Source organism: Labeo rohita, chromosome 12 (assembly GCF_022985175.1).
Source record: "Labeo rohita strain BAU-BD-2019 chromosome 12, IGBB_LRoh.1.0, whole genome shotgun sequence".
Classification (NCBI taxonomy): domain Eukaryota; kingdom Metazoa; phylum Chordata; class Actinopteri; order Cypriniformes; family Cyprinidae; genus Labeo; species Labeo rohita.
In genome coordinates, this window is record NC_066880.1 from 24,072,095 (window position 1) to 24,091,294 (window position 19,200).

Below are 19,200 nucleotides of genomic sequence, written 5' to 3' on the forward strand. Positions count from 1 at the left end.
CTGACCAACAAGAACTAGCTCAAATTCTAATCTAGCACTAGTTTCTGACCATCTGAAGAAAACCAGCTCCACACAACTTCCTGGGAATCTGGGTGCACCAATTTGGCTGGAGTTGTTACTAGGCACTAGGGCTGGGCGAAAAAAAAAAGTGGTATCTCGATATTGTCAAAATTTGATATATTTGCATTTGCTTTTAAAAAAAAAAAAAATCCATGATTTTCTTTTGCCCCTATTAAAAAAATAAATGACAAAAACAATTTAGATAGAACAGCTATTGTTAAAGTAAATGCAAAATGTTCAAGGCAAATTTAAGCAGTTAAAAAACAACAATTTACACTGTGCAACTGGGGACACAATAAAAAGCCACTCTAAAATGTTCAGTTTTACTGTATTGGGGGAGTCCAGGGGGTCCGAAAACCAGTTAGTATCTGTTGTGACCACCATTTGCCTCACGCAGTGCAACACATCTCCTTCGCATAGAGTTGATCAGGTTGTTGATTGTGGCCTGTGGAATGTTGGTCCACTCCTCTTCGATGGCTGTGTGAAGTTGCTGGATATTGGCAGGAACTGGAACACATTGTCAAATACGCCGCTCTAGAGCATCCCAAACATGCTCAATGGGTGACATGTCTGGTGAGTATGCTAGCCATGCAAGAACTGGGATGTTTTCAGCTTCCAGGAATTGTGTACAGATCCTTGCAACATGGGGCCGTGCATTATCATGCTGCAACATGGTGATGGCCGTGGATGAATGACACAACAATGGGCCTCAGGATCTCGTCATGGTATCTCTGTATATTCAAAATGCCATTAATAAAATGCACCTGTGTTCATTGTCCATAACATACACCTGCCCATACCATAACCCCACTGCCACCATGGGCCACTCGTTGACATCAGCAATCCGCTCACCCACACGACGCCATACACGCTGTCTGCCATCTGCCCTGTACATTGAAAACCGAGATTCATCAGCAAAGAGAACACCTCTCCAAAGTGGCAGATGCCATCGAATGTCTGCAGTTTGGATGTACTGCCAAATTCTCTGAAACGCCTTTGGAGATGACTTATGGTAGAGAAATGAACATTCAAATCACAGGCAACAGCTCTAGTGGACATTCCTGAAGTCAGCATGGAGATTGCTTAAAATAAGCAAAACACTGGGCAGAAAATGTATCCTTGTAATAGCGAAGCTCTGATTCAGGGATTTGAACTCTTGATATCTGGCAACCTCACTTATGAAAGCTCACGTAGTAGAGATGTTCAGCTCGTTTGTTTGGGAAAGTATGCTTGAATTTGAAATATTCAATATTCACAATATTTTTAAATTTTACATTGTGTCAAAATTATTGCGATATTATCGCTAATATTCAATATATATCGCCCAGCCCTAATAAGCACCATGATGACAAAATAAGTAACTGAATAACTGAATTGCCAGTGTGTCAGGTTTGTGGCATCAAAGGAAACAAACAAAAATAAGACTTTATTCAACACTTTCTTCTCTTCCTTGTAAACAAGGCACAGCGCATCCAGGTTCTACATCTGGGAACCAAAAATAAACATTCTGGGAACACCAAGAAAACTTTCCTGGCTAAACAAAAACAAACCATAAAAAATAATGTTCTGGGAACCAAAAACTAACATTCTGAGAAACAAAACTTGTTAGCTGGGTTGTAGCTCGATTCCTACAAATGATAAAACATACCTCCTCAGCGAGTTGCTTGAGTTTGTCCAGCCAGCCTTCAATGATGCTCAAGCACTTATTAACATCTGTGGCTTCCTCAAACAAATGTTTTGCTCCCTTCATGATGTTCACAAGAGCACTGTCCCGCAACGACTTCATCTGAATATCTAGAGTTGTGAGATTGGGCTTCCCCTCCAGGTCAGGAATTTTGAAACTGAAAACACAGAAGTTTGTATTAGTTAAAACATGACAAAAATGTAAACACCTTGTATTGCATGTAATGACATCGATCTAAAATGATCTAAAGTAGATATTACCTGCTGATATCTTCCATTAACTGATTGATGAGCTTTAGCCAGATTTCTACAAGTCTTTCATCAGTAGCTTTGGACTGTACTGCAGACTTTAATGCACTGAGGTTTGTTTGCTGCAAAAGGAGGAATAATCGTATTAAAGATTTGAAGCACAAAGAATAAATTATATTCACATCTGTCCACTGAAATCAGCTCTTGATTACTAATGTAAAATTTGGCTTGTTAGAGGCGATAATCGGATACAAAATTCACTTTTACATGGAGTCTGCATATAAATGTGTCTTGGCAGTATGTGGGCACAACAAACCTACAATAATAAAAATCCATTGACTCCTTTTTTTTTTTTTTTTTTTTTCAATTAGCAAAAAACCTAAACATTTATCAATTATCAAGCCGTTTTGATTTTCTGAGCAGCATGATGTCATACTGCTCAGGCCCCGCCCACGACCGCTGATGGACTGTCCCGTATTAGCATATTTCTGCAGTGGATTAGTTTTGTTTTTGATGGTAACGTGCCATCAATCATAAAGCTCAGATTCTCCACTTTTTTTGTTACGTGATTACGTCATCACATTTTAATCGCATTGATTTGTCAAAAGAAACCAATTCATTTCGTTTGTCTGAGCCAAACAGGAACGACTGTTGACGCTTAGTCCCACTCCGTGCCCAGATTGGTTCAAACTGTCATCTATTCAACCAATAAACATAGGTTTTGGACTTATGAACCACCAATCAGCATGTTTATTTGGAAATTTGATCAAACTCAAAGTGAAAGTAAAGTGTGCGGCACGTGCATGAAAACAAACACAAAATAACACAGCACTCTCTGAAAAAGCACAGTAAAATTGATTCTAACACAGACTTATGTTATATTATGTAAACTATTCTTATATAGTTTATAAAGATCATTTGCACTATTTTTTTTTGTTGCACTATGTATATTTTTCTCTCATTTTGTGTGTAGTTTGTCATTCATTTGTACTGTTTGTATATTTGTTGCACAAGACCATTTGTGCAGTTGTTTTCACTACTTCATGCACCGTTTGCGTTTGTTGTTCATACTCTGATTGAAAATATATTTCTACAAAAAAAAAACTTTTTTTTTTAAATTGTGTTTTGTTATGTAACACTGTTTCCATATACTTTACTTCCTAATCATTTTTGAATATCTATATTGTCAGTAAACTAAATAGACCTGTTTTTCACAGAAAAGTACCTATAACAACATTGTAATAAATGGCATGGCTATAACTTGCTTAAGGAATGTTATATGTAGACAGAATTTTATCTGAAAGTGTAAAACACCCAAATACAATTTTGTAAAGAAAAAAAATTCAATCTAAACTTCAGGAATTTCTGTTTGAGTACACAGTAAAAAACCTCCAATTGTTGCTTGCGTTTTTTAAAATTTTGGAAATTCATTCATTCCTAGAGAAGACAAAAGGAAAACTGGGACTTTAAATTGGCTAGACTGAAACTTCAAGTTCTCCAAAGAAAAACAAAGAAAAGTGCAGGCATGTCAGGTGCCCCAAAAATGTTCTAGGTCTTTAAGAGTTAATAAAGACCCTAAAGAATCAAACCAGCTTGTGGAAAATGGACATCCGATGTCCCCTTTAAGCAAAACAAGTTGAGAACCACTGGTATAAGAAATGTGTGACGTGAACAGGGACATTTTAAATGTCATACAAAACATTCACTTACCAAATGGTTAGATATATACAGAAGGATGTTCAGCGAGTCTAACCGGTGACTGATATCCTCCCAAAATGATGTCAGAGAAATCACAGGCTTAGTGTTGCCCCAAGGCAGGTAGTAGTAATTATTACCTGGAAGGACCAAACAAAAAACCTTACTCACACATCCCATTTTCATTTACTCAACATCTTTATTAGACACCAAATACTTGTTGTGCATCACCATCAAAAACAGCACAGCTGTACTGTGTGGTTGACGCCAGGGGTTTGCATGTTAGATCCATCTTGTTGCCATAGTTGCCAATGCTAACTTCAAACTGAATGGGCTCCCCTGGTTCTTGGATCATGGTCGCACTATGAAACACTGCACACAGACAATATTTCCTTCTTCGCTGGTATTTCTATTCAAAGAAAAGAGCACAAAGCGTAAATAAAGACTTCAAGTGGAAATACTACTATGGTGACATGACAAAGAGCCTCACCTGAACAACTAAGATATCGTCGCTTGATATTTCTTCCACAGACTTGTCAGCCTTTCCATCGAGTTTAGTAGAGAGTTCAACAAGAATTCTCCCTCGGTAAGCCACCCCTTCACCCTGCAAATATATACCAATTTTTCAGCCTACTTAAAATGCATTTTTCCTGCAAATAAATTCTTAATATTTGGGAATGGAAATGTCAAATTCATCATCAGCACTTGCCTTGCCTAAATTAAGGTCTTCATATGGGTCAGATAAGCTTGAGAATTCTCTCGGGCTGCCATACAGATTTATATAGCAAGGCCCAAACGTAGGCAGGAAGCCCATCTCAGAATTCCCAGTCTCTCCTGTGAAAAAACACAGTCAATAAAAATATTTCCAGTGATATGATAATAGTTACAGATAGATGTTAGAATGATGTTGTTAGAGCATTCCAAATGCAGAGCTCCTTTAGTTAGTATTTTAAATGTGCAGAAAGTTCAAACTAATAACAACGTTATTGATGGATGCACAATACATTTGTACACAAATGAAATATTTTCACAATAACAAGACATATTCTACCCAGAGTCGTACAGGTACTGTAAAATGAAATTCCAGGACTTTCAAAGACCTTTCCTCATTTTGTTTTCATAACTGTACTGCCTTAATGGTATGATGTTTTCTGCTGTTTAAAAAAAAAAAAAAAAAAAAAAAAAATCAGAAAAAGAGTTTTATGAAACCACTCCGAAATTCTGATCTGAAATGATTAGCGATACATGCTCCGAAGTCCTGAACTGAATCAAATGATTCGTGAACCTGCACTGGTCTCGCTCTGAATCAAATGATTCCCGATCCACGATTCTAAGTTCCGATGTGAAGCAAAAGATTTGCGAACCTGCTCTGAAGTTCCAATCTAAATCAAATAATTTGTGATAACAACTCCAAAGTCCTGATCTGAATCAAATGATTCACAATATGCAAAGTTCCATTCTAAATCAAATGATTCGCGAACCCACTCCGAAGTCCTGATCTAAATCAATGATTCAGGATACGTGATCTGAAGTCCTGATTTGAATCAAGGGCTTTGAAATGGTGAATCACTTTGCGGCGCAATGGTTTAACTGATTCAGAGTTTCGAAAATCTCAAGTTTCACCCATCACTACATGCTTTTTAAAGCTGTTTCAAGCAATGTCTAAATTAAAAAAATTATTGGCTCTTTTTTTTTTACTGGTGAATTGCTTGAAATGAATGATTGAAGTCACAAGTTTGAGTCAATCGGAGAAGTTCCAGTGTATACAAATAAAATTTCAAAAACTCAGATTCAAGCACCGTGTACGAACCCTGTCTACCAATCAAAAAAACAAACAAAAAACCCCACATTTTTTACGTTTTTAAAATAGGTTTCTTATGCTCACCAAGACTACATTTAATTTGTCATATATATATATATATATATATATATATATATATATATATATATATATATATATATATATAAAACACACAATATAGTGAAATATTTTTACAATTTAAAACAACTGGTTTCTATTTTAATATATTTTACACTTAATTTATTCCCTTGACTGCAACAACACATTTTCAACATCATTACTCCAGTCTTCAGTGTCACATGATACTTCAGAAATCAATCTAATATGCTGATTTGGTGCTGAAGAAGATTTTTTTTATTATTATGAATGTTGAAAAAGCATAAGAGACTGCTTCCAAAAACATAAAAAAATGGTAATTATTCCAAACATTTGACCAGTAATGTTAGCGAGATGCTAACTTAACCCATGCCAATTTTTCAGGTGATTAAAGTTATTGTGAATTGCATTATTTCATTTCTTTGTGTACAACATGATGCATAACATGCCAAAAATAGCATAAGTGCTCTGTGCTTATGCTAGTTCGAAAAGTGTGCGCAAGCATTTATAATAAGTGCAAAGTAACTGCAAACACTTGGGTACCACATCCCTTCAGACCAATATGAATAAAGATTAAAACTTAAAATTGCATGTTTAAAATTGTGTTAAGATTGCATGTTAATTGTTTTTTCTATTCTATATTGTGTGTTTGGACACAAGGGATTGCAGATCTGGAATCAGTGCAGATATCTTTATCTGCTGAAAACTCACCTCCTAGATGATCCTCTATTGCAAAGAAAACAAATAAAAATGCTTTGAGTTTCATGGTACAATCTCAAAAGATCAGGACATGACCCCTGCATTTAAAAAATAAAATTTTGACATGAAAATTATTTGTGTATGCTGTATTTTATACCTTCAACTTCACCACCAGAGGATGCTATTTTGGTCAAATCCAGATACGTAGTGCCTATGGCATCATTCCTACTGAGGCGATCCCTGAGAAAGAGGGGGAGTCAGCTTAAATGTTCCAGTGTGTCACAAAATCAGTCCAGCTAGGGGCCGTCTCAGTTTTTCCACTGTTCCCTGAGCTGCTGTAGTCTGGTTTATAGGGAGGAATGCATTGTGGGAGAGGGTGGAACAGCACTGCTATGACTCATACTGCCTGCCTGTGTACTCCCAGCACAAAACACTGACCAAACTTTAACTCCCAGCTCATATTCCATGACTAATGACACAGGGAATTCTCTCAATGCGGATTTCAAAAGTTCATATTCTCTGTGGCCACCCAACCCTTACCACTATGCTTAGATGCTCACCAGTCAAATACAGTCAGCTTGATTCTTTCACACATGGACGGGAACTGTAAAACAAGTGACAGCAATGGGAAACTTCAAAGGACGAACACATTTATAAAGTGCATAAACATATCTTTCCCAATTCAGCAAATTACCTTGACTTGTAGATTGAGCTGTTGGTTCCACTCTGGGTTTGCGTTTTTCTCAATGATTTGTGTACAGAGCTGAAAGACATGTAATTGTAGTTAAAACAAAAAGCAGAAACAATAAGTGTGTATGTGTTTGGGTGGGCTGTACCTTTTTGCCAGCAAACCAGGCCTCAACAAATGGATCCACAAGATTTTTCTTGTTTTCGTGACCCCCAAATGCCTCTTTTAAAGATTGGGTGATGGAATCATCCACTAAAAAACAAACACTTCAATGTTACAACTTTTGTCACTTAAAGGACTCAAACAGTTGAAGTAAAAAGTTTACATACACCTTGCAGAATTTGCAAAATGTTAATTACTTTACCAAAATCGGAGGGATCATACAAAATGCATGTTATTTTTTATTTAGTATTGACCTGAATAAGATATTTCACATATAAGACACTTACATATAGTCCACAAGAGAAAATAATAGTTGAATTTATTAAAAAAGTCCCAGTTCAAAAGTTTACATACTGTGATCTTAACTGAATGATCAACAGCTGTGTTTTTTTGTTTAGTGATAGTTATTCATGAGTCCCTTCTTTGCCCTGAACAGTTAAACTGCCCACTGTTCTTTAGAAAAAAACTATTTTTTTGGTTTTTCAGCATTTTTGTGTATTTGGACCCTTTCCCAACAATGACTATATGATTTTGAGATCCATCTTTTCACACTGAGGACAACTGAAGGACTCATATGCAACTATTACGGAAGGTTCAAATGCTCACTGAGGAAAAACAATGCATTAAGAGCCAGGGGGTGAAAACTTTTGAAAACTGAAGACCAGGGTAAATTTAACTTATTTTGTCTTCTGGGAAACGTGTATCTTCTGTAGTTTCTGAAGGGCAGTATTAAATGGAAAAAAAATGGCATTTATGCAAAATAAGAAAAATGTACACATCCTCATTTTGTTCAAAAGTTTACACCCCTGGTTCTTCTGTAATAGTTGCATATGAGTCCCTTGGTTGTCCTCAGTGTAAAAAGATGGATCTCAAAATCATACAGTCATTGCTGGAAAGGGTTCATAAAGAATCTGTGGGAACTGAAGAATTTTTCTGAAGAACAGCAGTTTAACTGTTCAGGACAAACAAGGGACTCATAAACAACTATCACCAAACAAGAAAACAAAACAAAACAGTTGTGGATCATTCAGGTAATAAAGTATTAAGAATCAGGTGTATATAAACTTTTGAACTATTATTTTCTCTTGTGGACTAGATGTAAACGTCTTTTATGTGAAATATCTTATTCAGGTCAGTACTAAATAAATAACATGCATTTTGTATGATCCCTCTTATTTTGGTAAAATAATTTACCAAAATAATTTAACAGTTTGCAGATTCTGCAAGGTGTATGTAAACTTTTGAAGTCCAACTATGTTACCCTAAAGCAAAGCTAAAACATCTTTAAATCTTCTAAAACATCTGATATATGTTTCTTACAAACATGCAGGTTTTCATTTCACAAGACAATAACTGATGGACTGGAGTTGTGTGGATTACTTGTGGATTACTGTGGTTTTATCAGCTCTTTAGACTCTCATTCTTGCGACACCCATTCACTGCAGAAGATCCACTGGTGATCAAATGATGCAATGCTAAATTTACATCTCTCTAAACTCGCCTACATAATGGATCACCAGGTTTAAACTTCAAATTAAATATTTTCAAGTACATCTGGCAGTTGAGCAACATTAAACAGTGTCTTGCCTGATCATTTTTAACCATAAAACATTCAGTGTGATCAAAATGGTCATGAACAGTGTCCTTCTGATCTTTTCATTCATTAGCTTAATTTACATAGACATTTGAGAATCAGGGAAATTTGTGCAAGCGGCCATGTCTCTCAGCTGGGGAGTGTTAACAACCATAGTGACTCAACATTTAATGGCAGGGAATAGTTTCACGTCAGCTAAAAACCAAATTATATCAACCTAAAAAGACTGTCTACTGTGCTGCTTTAGAAAATGAATGAGTACGGAATAACTGTAATACTCTGGGGGACGTCCTCAGCCCGAAACACTTTGAGTTGAAGCATAACCCATCGGAGAGCGACGCCAGCGGGCAACAGCAGGTTACTCTCCACATCATCTTTATCATTGTCCTGCTCCTTCTTTTCCACCTGTCAAATACACATTAAACAATGAGACCCGTTAATACAGTTTGTATAGCATGAGCTTATTTTTTTTTTTTTAAGATTTATTTTTGGTGTTTTTATGCCTTTATTTAGATAGGACAGTGTAGATGGAGAGGAAGCGAAGTAACAGAGAAAAGGGGGTGGGATCAGGAAAGGTCCACGAGCCGGGATTCGAACTCGGGACGCACGCAGAGCAACGGCGCACTAACCATGAGGCTATTGGCGCCGACAAGCTCATACATTTTTGTGTTTTTTTTTGTTTTAAAATGAATGACAGGTAGACAGCAGGGTTGTTCTTTTTTGGTTTGTTTAAAAAGTATTTTAAGTGCATGCTATTGCATATCAAAAATAAGTTGATCTACAGAATTAAAACTTCCTGTTAATTTACTCACCCCCATGTCATCCAAGAAGTTCATATCTTTCTTTCTTTGGTCAAAAAAATAAGGTTTTTAAGGAAAACATTCCAAGATTTTTCTTCATATAGTGGACTACAATAGGGATCAACAGGTTGAAGGTCAAAAACGACAGTTTCAGTGCAGATTCAAAGGGCTCTACATGATCCCAGCTGAGGAATAAGTGTCTTATCTAGCGAAATGATTGGTCATTTTCTTAAAAAAAAAATACAAATTAATATGTGATGCAATCTAGGAAAACCCAACACATGGTGAAATTTTACCTTTTTTAGGTTTTGATACCATATGAAAGCTGGTTTCAAGCCCTTTCCATATAGCTTGAACGTAACCAAAGTTATGGCTGTCTTAAGTTGGCTGATAGGGATGATTTTCAGGAACGAAATTTTGAGAAAAACGGCTTTAAAGTGAGACGGCATTCACTTTCACTTTACGGGTTTAACGAGGGCTGTCTGTCAAGTCAGGAGCGCTAAACTGCATCATTACACAAACAAACTAACGTCCGTTTTCCGTTGTTTATCATGTGCATAGTCTCTGAACTTTTGATCATCTATTTTATGTTTAGATAGCACGAATAATGCAGCCTACCCTGTAGTAAAAGCGAGCATAGCGCAACTGTTCATGCACTGTGCTTAAAACAGACTGTCATCAGACTCCTACACTTTAGTAACTTCTTCATCTGATCCTTCATCTCTGGATGTGAAATAGTCTGTTATAACATCGTTTAGGGCACTGATATCACTAAGATTGAGCAGACTGAGACAAGTAAGATCTGCGTTGTTGCGCTCCGCCATCTCACAATATTAAATAAATAACTTTGCGTGCCGTAGTTTACACAGGACTGGCGAAGGATGTGAATTGATAAGCCTTTTCAAAATATGTTAAGTGGTTTATTTTAATAGGTTAACTATTTTTGTGGTGTTAAGGGAAAGCACCTCAGCAGCGCGTTCTTAACATAAGAGAAAGACACATTTCTGCTTGCTGAAATAAACGGCTATTTTTCTGCACTACACAAGTGAATTTCGCCAAGATATTTTTTAGAGATGACAGACAAGATGTTATAGAATAGTAATTTAATGAAAACCTAATTTTGACAAAAAAAAGTGACATTCGACCTGTTTTTCGAATTTCCTGAAAACGTCCCAGCGCGACATCCCACAGGTTTTCCCAGATCGCATCACATCACACTTTTTAACCGCAAATGCTCGTATTGCACTAGCTCAACATCACACATTCTGTAATCACACACACGTGATGTAGGTGGAAGAACCGACCCAGTGTTTACAAAATAAACATGCAAAGAAAGGCAAACGCCTTTACACAAAAGGGTAAAATGATGTACACGAAGTATACGAAGAACAAATCTCAAGTGACTTTTTAAACCTGATTATGCAATGCGTAAAGACACGCATGCGCTTTGCGGAGCTAGTGCAAGATGAGCATTTGTGGTTAAAAAGCATATACATTTTTATTTAAGAAAATGACTGACTGTTTCGCTAGGTAAGACCCTTAGGGGCCGTTCACATATCGCGTCTTTTGTGCGCTCAAGTTCGTTATTTCAAATGTAGACGCGCGGCAGCCGTGCTCATAACGGAAACGACGCGGACACGGTGTGACATGCTCGCTTTTTTCAGGTGCGTCCGCGCCGCATCGAGTTGAAAACAACTCAACTTTTCAGAATGCCGCAAGCGAACCGCGGGTCATGTAACAAGATTCAACCAATTAGCTTCATCCTTTCCAGTAACAACATTGAAAGCTCAGCCAAGATGGAGAAACAACTAATCATAGCTGTACATTTTTAAATAAATTTAGTACCAGAGCTACAGCAAGTGATTTTTAGTGCTGGAAATCCGTTTGTACTTTGATGAAACTTCCACGTCTTCATTGAGAGTACAGGTCATGGTTGCATAGCAACGGCAGACGCCATGGGAGCGCAAGCTACAGAGCGCTTTGGAAAAATCGGCGCACCTAGCGTTTTCCACACGTTTTTAGGCGCGATATGTGAACAGCCCCTTGTTCCTCAGCTGAGATTGTGTAGGGCACTTTGAAGCTGCACTGAAACTGCATAGAAGTCCACTATATGGAGAAAAAAAATCCTCAAAAAAAAAAAAAAAAAAACATCATTTCTTTTCAACTGAATCTTGAATGACATTATAATCAGGAATTATCAGGAAATTTTCATTCTGGAACTGAACTTCTCCTTTAAAACACATTTCATTGGAAAAAACACAATCAATTACAAATACCGCATTTGTTAATCTATAGTGTAAAGATGTTACACGTACCGGTGGTTCATCACCCGCTCCCAGCACAAACATGCTGACTTTGAGATAACCCTTCGCTCCTGAGCTCGAGTCATCTGGGTCATTCAGGAGGATCCATTTCTTCATAATACAGTGAGCTATGGTGGAATTTATTATTATTTTTTTTTATCATTTCAACTACATATAAATGTAATGAATATTTTGTGAAATAAACAGAAAATTACCTGCTTCATCATAGATGTAACCAATATCGAGCTACAAAAAGAAAAAATGTATTCATAAGTTAGAATTGCACTGTGGGTGTGCAAAAAAACCTACACTTTGGATTGTACTGAATTACCTTGAATTCACCCATTAGACAGTCTGCTCTGAAAGAATTGGAGTTATACACCTGCAGAAAGGGAAAAAAAAAAAAAAAAAAAAAAAATTGGTAACTCATATACGATAATTTAAACATGAAAAAACTGGTAAATAGCAATAGCTTCTTTCTTACCCTGAAGCTTACAACCTCATCAAACAGTTCAGAGGGCAACATGTTGACATTAAAAAAGAATATCTGTAAAGAATGATATATATAACATTCAGTGACGCTGATTTCAGGAAATAAAGAATTTTCAAATAATCAGGCATAAGGTATAAAAGTATAAAAAAGGGATAGTTCAAGTCGAAATTTCACTTTTTTGTGTACCCACATTCTTCAAAAAATCTCACACAGGTTTGGAGCAACTTAAGGGTGAGTAAATGACAGAATTTTCTTTTTTGGGTGAAGTAGTTCACCAAAAAGTGAAATTTCATTTAATTTTTTCTTTGCAGTGAAGATCAGCAGAGAATATAAAAATCACAAAAATGTAAATTTATTTTTGCATAAAAAGCTATATTACTGCAATATAGCTTATTAATTGTGTGGACCACTTATACGTTTTTTTTTTTTTTTTGTTTGTTTTTTCAAAGTTTTTACAGGCTCACTATAAACATTTGTACTACAGAAAAGCGAGGTTGAGTGCATGATAACAGAACATTGGATCTATAGAATGATGAACTATTCCTTTCAAGAGTAAATATCCAATAAATGAAAAAAATGAAAAATTAAACCATCAATTGTATACCTCATCAAAGTACGGGTTATTTCCTTTTCTGATCCTAGTCCTGTGTGTCTCTCCACACACATGCACTTTGACCACAGGTCTGATGTTATTTCCAGGTAACTGACGCCCCTCAATTACCCGCACACGAACCTTTGACAGAAACAGCATTTTTAAATGATTAATATTCAGTCAGCATTTAAAAATTTAAATGTCATTGTATTTGATGACTACAGGACAATCCTGTACCTGAAAGTCCTGTGGTTTATTAGGCAAAGTATGACGTATTCTGGTCCTTGACCGAAGTTTTTGGCCGGGCTCACCAGGAGATGTGACACCGCCCTGTCCCCCACCATCAGTGGCATCTCCCTCTTCACCCCCAGCTGATCAGTGCACATCCACATTGAAAAAGTAATACATAATGCAGAACATCACGGGTTAGTCAGACATATCCAATATGGCAAAAATGCAATTAAAGCCAAAATCTTTTTGCAAAATAATCTTAACAGTTTCTTAAAATTGACCTCTAACCATACAGTACACTACCAGTCGAAAGTTTTTGAACAGTAAGATTTTTAATGTTTTTTAAAAAAAGTCTCTTTTGCTCACAAGGCCTGCATTTATTTGAGCCAAAGAACAGCAAAAACGGTACAATTTTGATATATTTTTACTATTTAAAATATAAAAATATATTTTAACATGTAATTTATTCCTGTGATTTTAAAGCTGATTTTTTAGCATCATTACTTCACTCATTCTAACATTCTGATTTGCTGCACAAAAAAAATATTATTATTATTATTATTATGATGATGATGATGATGAAAACTGCTGAGTAGATTTTTTTCAAATTTTTTTTTTATTAATAGAAAGGTCAGAACAACAGCATCTATCTGAAACAGAAATCTTTTCTAACATTATAAATGTCTTTATTATCCCTCTTGATCAATTTAAAGCATCCTTGCTAAAAAAAAAAAGTATTAATTTCTATAAAAAAAAAATAAATACTGACCTTTAAATGGTATAGTGTATAATGTTACAAAAGCTTTTTATTTCAGATAACTGCTGATCTTTGGATCTTTCCATTCAAAGAATCCTGAAAATTATGTACTTAACTGTTTTAGCAAACAGAAAAACCACACTCAGCTAACCTGTGTTTCCACCCATGCTGCCATCTTGTTGATCCTGTGGGTTTGTCACAGCACCGGCAGGTGGCTCGTAGCCAATCGTCATGGTGATGGTTGCCTACAAAAGGATGCAGCTAATTATCCCATAATAATGTCAAACAGACTACATAAATACTGAAAGTGCCTTGAATATGGAAATATTGACAGAGATGCTATCAGTACAATGCTCATTACCAAACTACATCAGATATTTATTTTTGCTGACTATGCAAACACGCCTCTCAAATTTATGTGATGACTAAATTAAGACTCAATTAAGTTAATTAAGCCTGTCTGCTGTACACTAAATGGTATCAACTGTTTTCAATGAAACAAAATCAAGCAAAATTACTTCTTGGTAGATTAACGTATTAACTAATTGGACAAAGTATTTAATAAAAGAGCAGGCAAAAGATTTTAATTTTGTGTGAATTAGTTATACAAGTGCAAATTTCTTGAGTACCTGCTTATAATAAAATATATAACAATATACATTAAAATATACTGCGTGTCATTTGAGATAAAAATAAAAAACACTTACTCCTATGTTCTTGCCATTTTCATCCACTAAAGCCAAGTTTTTCACTGGGAGAGACTTAACCTGGCTGCTGGCAAGGTCTTTTAAAGAGACATTTGCAGAACCAATTAACCTAAAAAAAAAAAAAAAAAAATACATATATACAGTATACATATACACATATATACGTACATAATCAAAACAAAGGCCTGTGAAAAATCAAGCAGGTTAACTGATGCACCATGTTTCTATATCACATCATACAGTGCTGCTTGAAAGTTTGTGAACCCTTTAGAATTTTCAATATTTCTGCATGAATGTGACCAAAAAGCTCATCAGATTTTCACACAAGTTTTGAAAATCGACAAAGAGAACCCAACTAAACAACTGAGATGAAAATATATACTTTGTCATTTATTTATTATGAAAAATTACTCAGCATTAAATATTTGTGAGTCGCAAAAGTATGTGAATCTCTAGGATTAGCAGTTATTTTGAAGGTGAAATTAGGGTCTATCTTTTTAGAAGTGTATTCAGTTTATAGGATGACAATTAGGTGTCAGTTTATGCCCTGTTTTATTTCAAAAACAGGGATCTATTAAAGTCTGATCATGTTTGTGAAAGTGAATCATGGCACAAACAAAGGAGATTTCTGAGGACCTCAGAAAAAGAGTTGTTGTTTCCCATCAGACTGGAAAAGGTTATAAAACCATCTCTAAAGAGTTTGGACTTCACAAATCCACAGTCAGAAAGACTGTGTACAAATGGAGGAAATTGTAGACCACAGTTACCCTCCCCAGAAGTGGACGACCAAAAAAGATCACTCCAAAGCAAGATGCATAATAGTTTCTGAGGTTGCAAAGAACCCCAGGATAACTTCTAAGCAACTAAAGGCCTTTCTCACATTGGTTATTGTTGAAGTTCATGAGTCCATCATCAGGAGAACAATGAACAACCATGGTGTACATGGCAGGGCTGCAAGATGAAAGCCACAACTCTCCAAAAAACACTGCTACCTGTCTGCGGTTTGATAAAGATCATGTGAAGTCAGAAGGCTATTGGAGAAATGTTTTGTGGATGGATGAGACCAAAATATAATTTTTGGTTTAAATAAAAAGTTTTATGTTTGGAGAAAAAAAAAAACAAAAAAAAAAAAAACACTGCATTCCAGCATAAGAAGAACCTTATCCCATCTGATGACTTATTGATGGTACAATAAAATTTGAATTATACCAGCAAATTCTAAATGAGAGAGTGTGTGGACATCTGTCCATGAACTAAAATCTAAAGAGAAAGTGGGTAACGCAGTAAGACAACGACCCCGAGTGCAAAAGTCATTCTATAAAAAAAAATGGTTAAACAAGAACAAGGGTAATGTTTTGGAACGGCCGAGTCAAAGTCCGGACCCTAATCCAATTAAAATGTTGTGGAAGGACCTGAAGCAAGCAGTTCTTAGGAGGAAACCCACCAACATCACAGGGTTCAAGTGTTTCTGTACTAAAGAACGGGCTTAAACTCCTACAAGTCATTGTGCAGGACTGATCAGCAGTTACAAAAAACGTTACCTGCAGTTATTGCTTCAAAAAGGGGTCACAAAGGATACTGAAAGCAAAGATTCACATACTTTTGCACCTTGCAAATATTTAACACTGGATCATTTTCCTCAATAACTAAATGACAAAGTATATATTTTTGTCTTGTTTGTTTGATTGGATTCTCTTTGTCAACTTTAAGGACTTAAATCTGATAATGTTTTGCGTTATATTTATGCAGAAATACAGAAAATTCAAAAGGGTTCACAAACTTTCAAGCAGCACTGTATCGGTCACCAAATGTTTCAAATGCTGCAGTGTGAATTTTTTATTTGCATTTAACAAACAGTCAGGGAAAAATACACTGTATTATTTTCAGAATTCATGTTCCTGGTTATATTGTCAATCATCCATCAGCAAAGCTGGGCAGTAATTTATTACATGTAATTCGGATTATGTAATAAGATTCCAAAATTAGATTAAATTAAATTATCATCAAATCAAATTACAGTTACACAACAGTTTTTTTATTGGTTACATGATTACATATTATTCACACAATAGCAATAAAGCATTCCAAATGTACCAATTCTTCCTAAATCCTCTTTATCATCTTTTAAATGTTGCTAAAATAGTATTGTTTCCACTTTGGTTATGACATGCAAGTTAACAAATAAATTTTTTATTTAATTTTATTTAGTAAGTGTTCTATTTGGAGACTGCAAATTGTTCTTTTATCCACCTTTTTCTTCCCGGTAAGAGTGGATTTTGTAAATTTTATGGGTCAGGCAGCTAATTTCAGCTGTACGAAACAGCTCATTTTGCTGCTTGATATTGCAGATTGGTATGTCTTACCATATTATTTTAATGCATTATCTTTATTATGAGCACACTGGTTTGTAGTGCAAACAGTTTTACCGTGCACTGCACGTTGTTATTCTTCTCCTTATTTCCCTATAGCAGATAATAAATCAGAAGCCTCACCTCTTGCTTCTGCATAAAAGAATAAGGTGGATAGGAAATATTAAAACTCTTTTAGGTAAAGGTGACACTGTTAATCACAGAATCCTTATGTCTAAGTTATCTAGTTTTAATTTCTATTTACATATACTCAATAGGATAGAATCATATCTTCAGATCGGCTTCAGTGTGTTCAGTACAAAATCAGTAGTCAATTGATCCAGGTACATCTACTGGTGTTCCTCAAGGATCTATTTTGGGTCCACTGTTCTTTTGCTCTATATATACACATACGATCAATTTGCATGTCCCGGCATTTAGTTAATATACAAATGTATGCGGAAGATACTGTAATCTATTTGTATCTAGGTTCACACAAGCTGCAAAAGAACCTATGGTTAATGTGTCGACTTGGCTAAAAGAGAATTAAATGTCTCCAAACAACACACTGCGTAAATGCTTTTATGGGAGAAAAGATCTTTGTGTGCTCTAACTGTGTAAGGTCACAAGAGAGATCTCCTCCAAAAGTAAATAGAAAGACTGTGTACAAATGGAGGAAATTGTAGACCACAGTTACCCTCCCCAGAAGTGGTCGACCAACAAAGATCACTCCAAAGCAAGATGCATAATAGTTTCTGAGGTTGCAAAGAACCCCAGGGTAACTTCTAAGCAACTAAAGGCCTTTCTCACATTGGTTATTGTTGAAGTTCATGAGTCCATCATCAGGAGAACAATGAACAACCATGGTGTACATGGCAGGGTTGCAAGATGAAAGCCACAACTCTCCAAAAAACACTGCTGCCTGTCTGCGGTTTGATAAAGATCATGTGAAGTCAGAAGGCTATTGGAGAAATGTTTTGTGGATGGATGAGACCAAAATATAATTTTTGGTTTAAATAAAAAGTTTTATGTTTGGAGAAAAAACAAAAACAAAACAACAACACTGCATTCCAGCATAAGAAGAACCTTATCCCATCTGATGACTTATTGATGGTACAATAAAATTTGAATTATACCAGCAAATTCTAAATGAGAAAGTGTGCAGACATCTGTCCATGAACTAAAATCTAAAGAGAAAGTGGGTAACGCAGCAAGACAACGACCCCGAGTGCAAAAGTCATTCTATAAAAAAAAATGGTTAAACAAGAACAAGGGTAATGTTTTGGAACGGCCAAGTCAAAGTCCGGACCCTAATCCAATTAAAATGTTGTGGAAGGACCTGAAGCAAGCAGTTCTTAGGAGGAAACCCACCAACATCACAGGGTTCAAGTGTTTCTGTACTAAAGAACGGGCTTAAACTCCTACAAGTCATTGTGCAGGACTGATGCAGGACAAAAAACGTTACCTGCAGTTATTGCTTCAAAAAGGGGTCACAAAGGATACTGAAAGCAAAGATTCACATACTTTTGCACCTTGCAAATATTTAACACTGGATCATTTTCCTCAATAACTAAATGACAAAGTATATATTTTTGTCTCGTTTGTTTGATTGGATTCTCTTTGTCAACTTTAAGGACTTAAATCTGATAATGTTTTGCGTTATATTTATGCAGAAATACAGAAAATTCAAAAGGGTTCACAAACTTTCAAGCAGCACTGTATCGGTCACCAAATGTTTCAAATGCTGCAGTGTGAATTTTTTATTTGCATTTAACAAACAGTCAGGGAAAAATACACTGTATTATTTTCAGAATTCATGTTCCTGGTTATATTGTCAATCATCCATCAGCAAAGCTGGGCAGTAATTTATTACATGTAATTCGGATTACGTAATAAGATTCCAAAATTAGATTAAATTAAATTATCATCAAATCAAATTACAGTTACACAACAGTTTTTTATTGGTTACATGATTACATATTATTCACACAATAGCAATAAAGCATTCCAAATGTACCAATTCTTCCTAAATCCTCTTTATCATCTTTTAAATGTTGCTAAAATAGTATTGTTTCCACTTTGGTTATGACATGCAGGTTAACAAATAAATTTTTTATTTAATTTTATTTAGTAAGTGTTCTATTTGGAGACTGCAAATTGTTCTTTTATCCACCTTTTTCTTCCCGGTAAGAGTGGATTTTGTAAATTTTATGGGTCAGGCAGCTATTTTCAGCTGTACGAA

General features: G+C 35.6%; 1 protein-coding gene across 2 annotated transcripts in view; it reads right to left on the bottom strand.

Annotated features, from left to right (window-relative positions):
* The window catches only part of myof (myoferlin), a 46,120-nt gene that overhangs the window by 18,726 nt on the left and 8,194 nt on the right, over positions 1-19,200 (bottom strand). The window contains exons 4-23 of one of the 2 annotated variants that reach the window (XM_051124540.1): positions 14,611-14,719; positions 14,055-14,148; positions 13,153-13,286; positions 12,928-13,056; positions 12,315-12,377; positions 12,162-12,212; positions 12,046-12,076; positions 11,843-11,958; positions 9,006-9,132; positions 7,120-7,223; positions 6,978-7,046; positions 6,844-6,887; positions 6,441-6,523; positions 6,296-6,310; positions 4,397-4,521; positions 4,178-4,291; positions 3,919-4,096; positions 3,703-3,827; positions 2,005-2,114; positions 1,709-1,901 (exon numbers count right to left, since the gene is read on the bottom strand). In XM_051124540.1, the coding sequence (XP_050980497.1) occupies positions 1,709-1,901; positions 2,005-2,114; positions 3,703-3,827; positions 3,919-4,096; positions 4,178-4,291; positions 4,397-4,521; positions 6,296-6,310; positions 6,441-6,523; positions 6,844-6,887; positions 6,978-7,046; positions 7,120-7,223; positions 9,006-9,132; positions 11,843-11,958; positions 12,046-12,076; positions 12,162-12,212; positions 12,315-12,377; positions 12,928-13,056; positions 13,153-13,286; positions 14,055-14,148; positions 14,611-14,719 (2,014 nt within the window). The remainder of the gene's footprint in view (positions 1-1,708; positions 1,902-2,004; positions 2,115-3,702; positions 3,828-3,918; positions 4,097-4,177; positions 4,292-4,396; positions 4,522-6,295; positions 6,311-6,440; positions 6,524-6,843; positions 6,888-6,977; positions 7,047-7,119; positions 7,224-9,005; positions 9,133-11,842; positions 11,959-12,045; positions 12,077-12,161; positions 12,213-12,314; positions 12,378-12,927; positions 13,057-13,152; positions 13,287-14,054; positions 14,149-14,610; positions 14,720-19,200) is intronic. The other variant, XM_051124537.1, reaches the window with a different exon arrangement.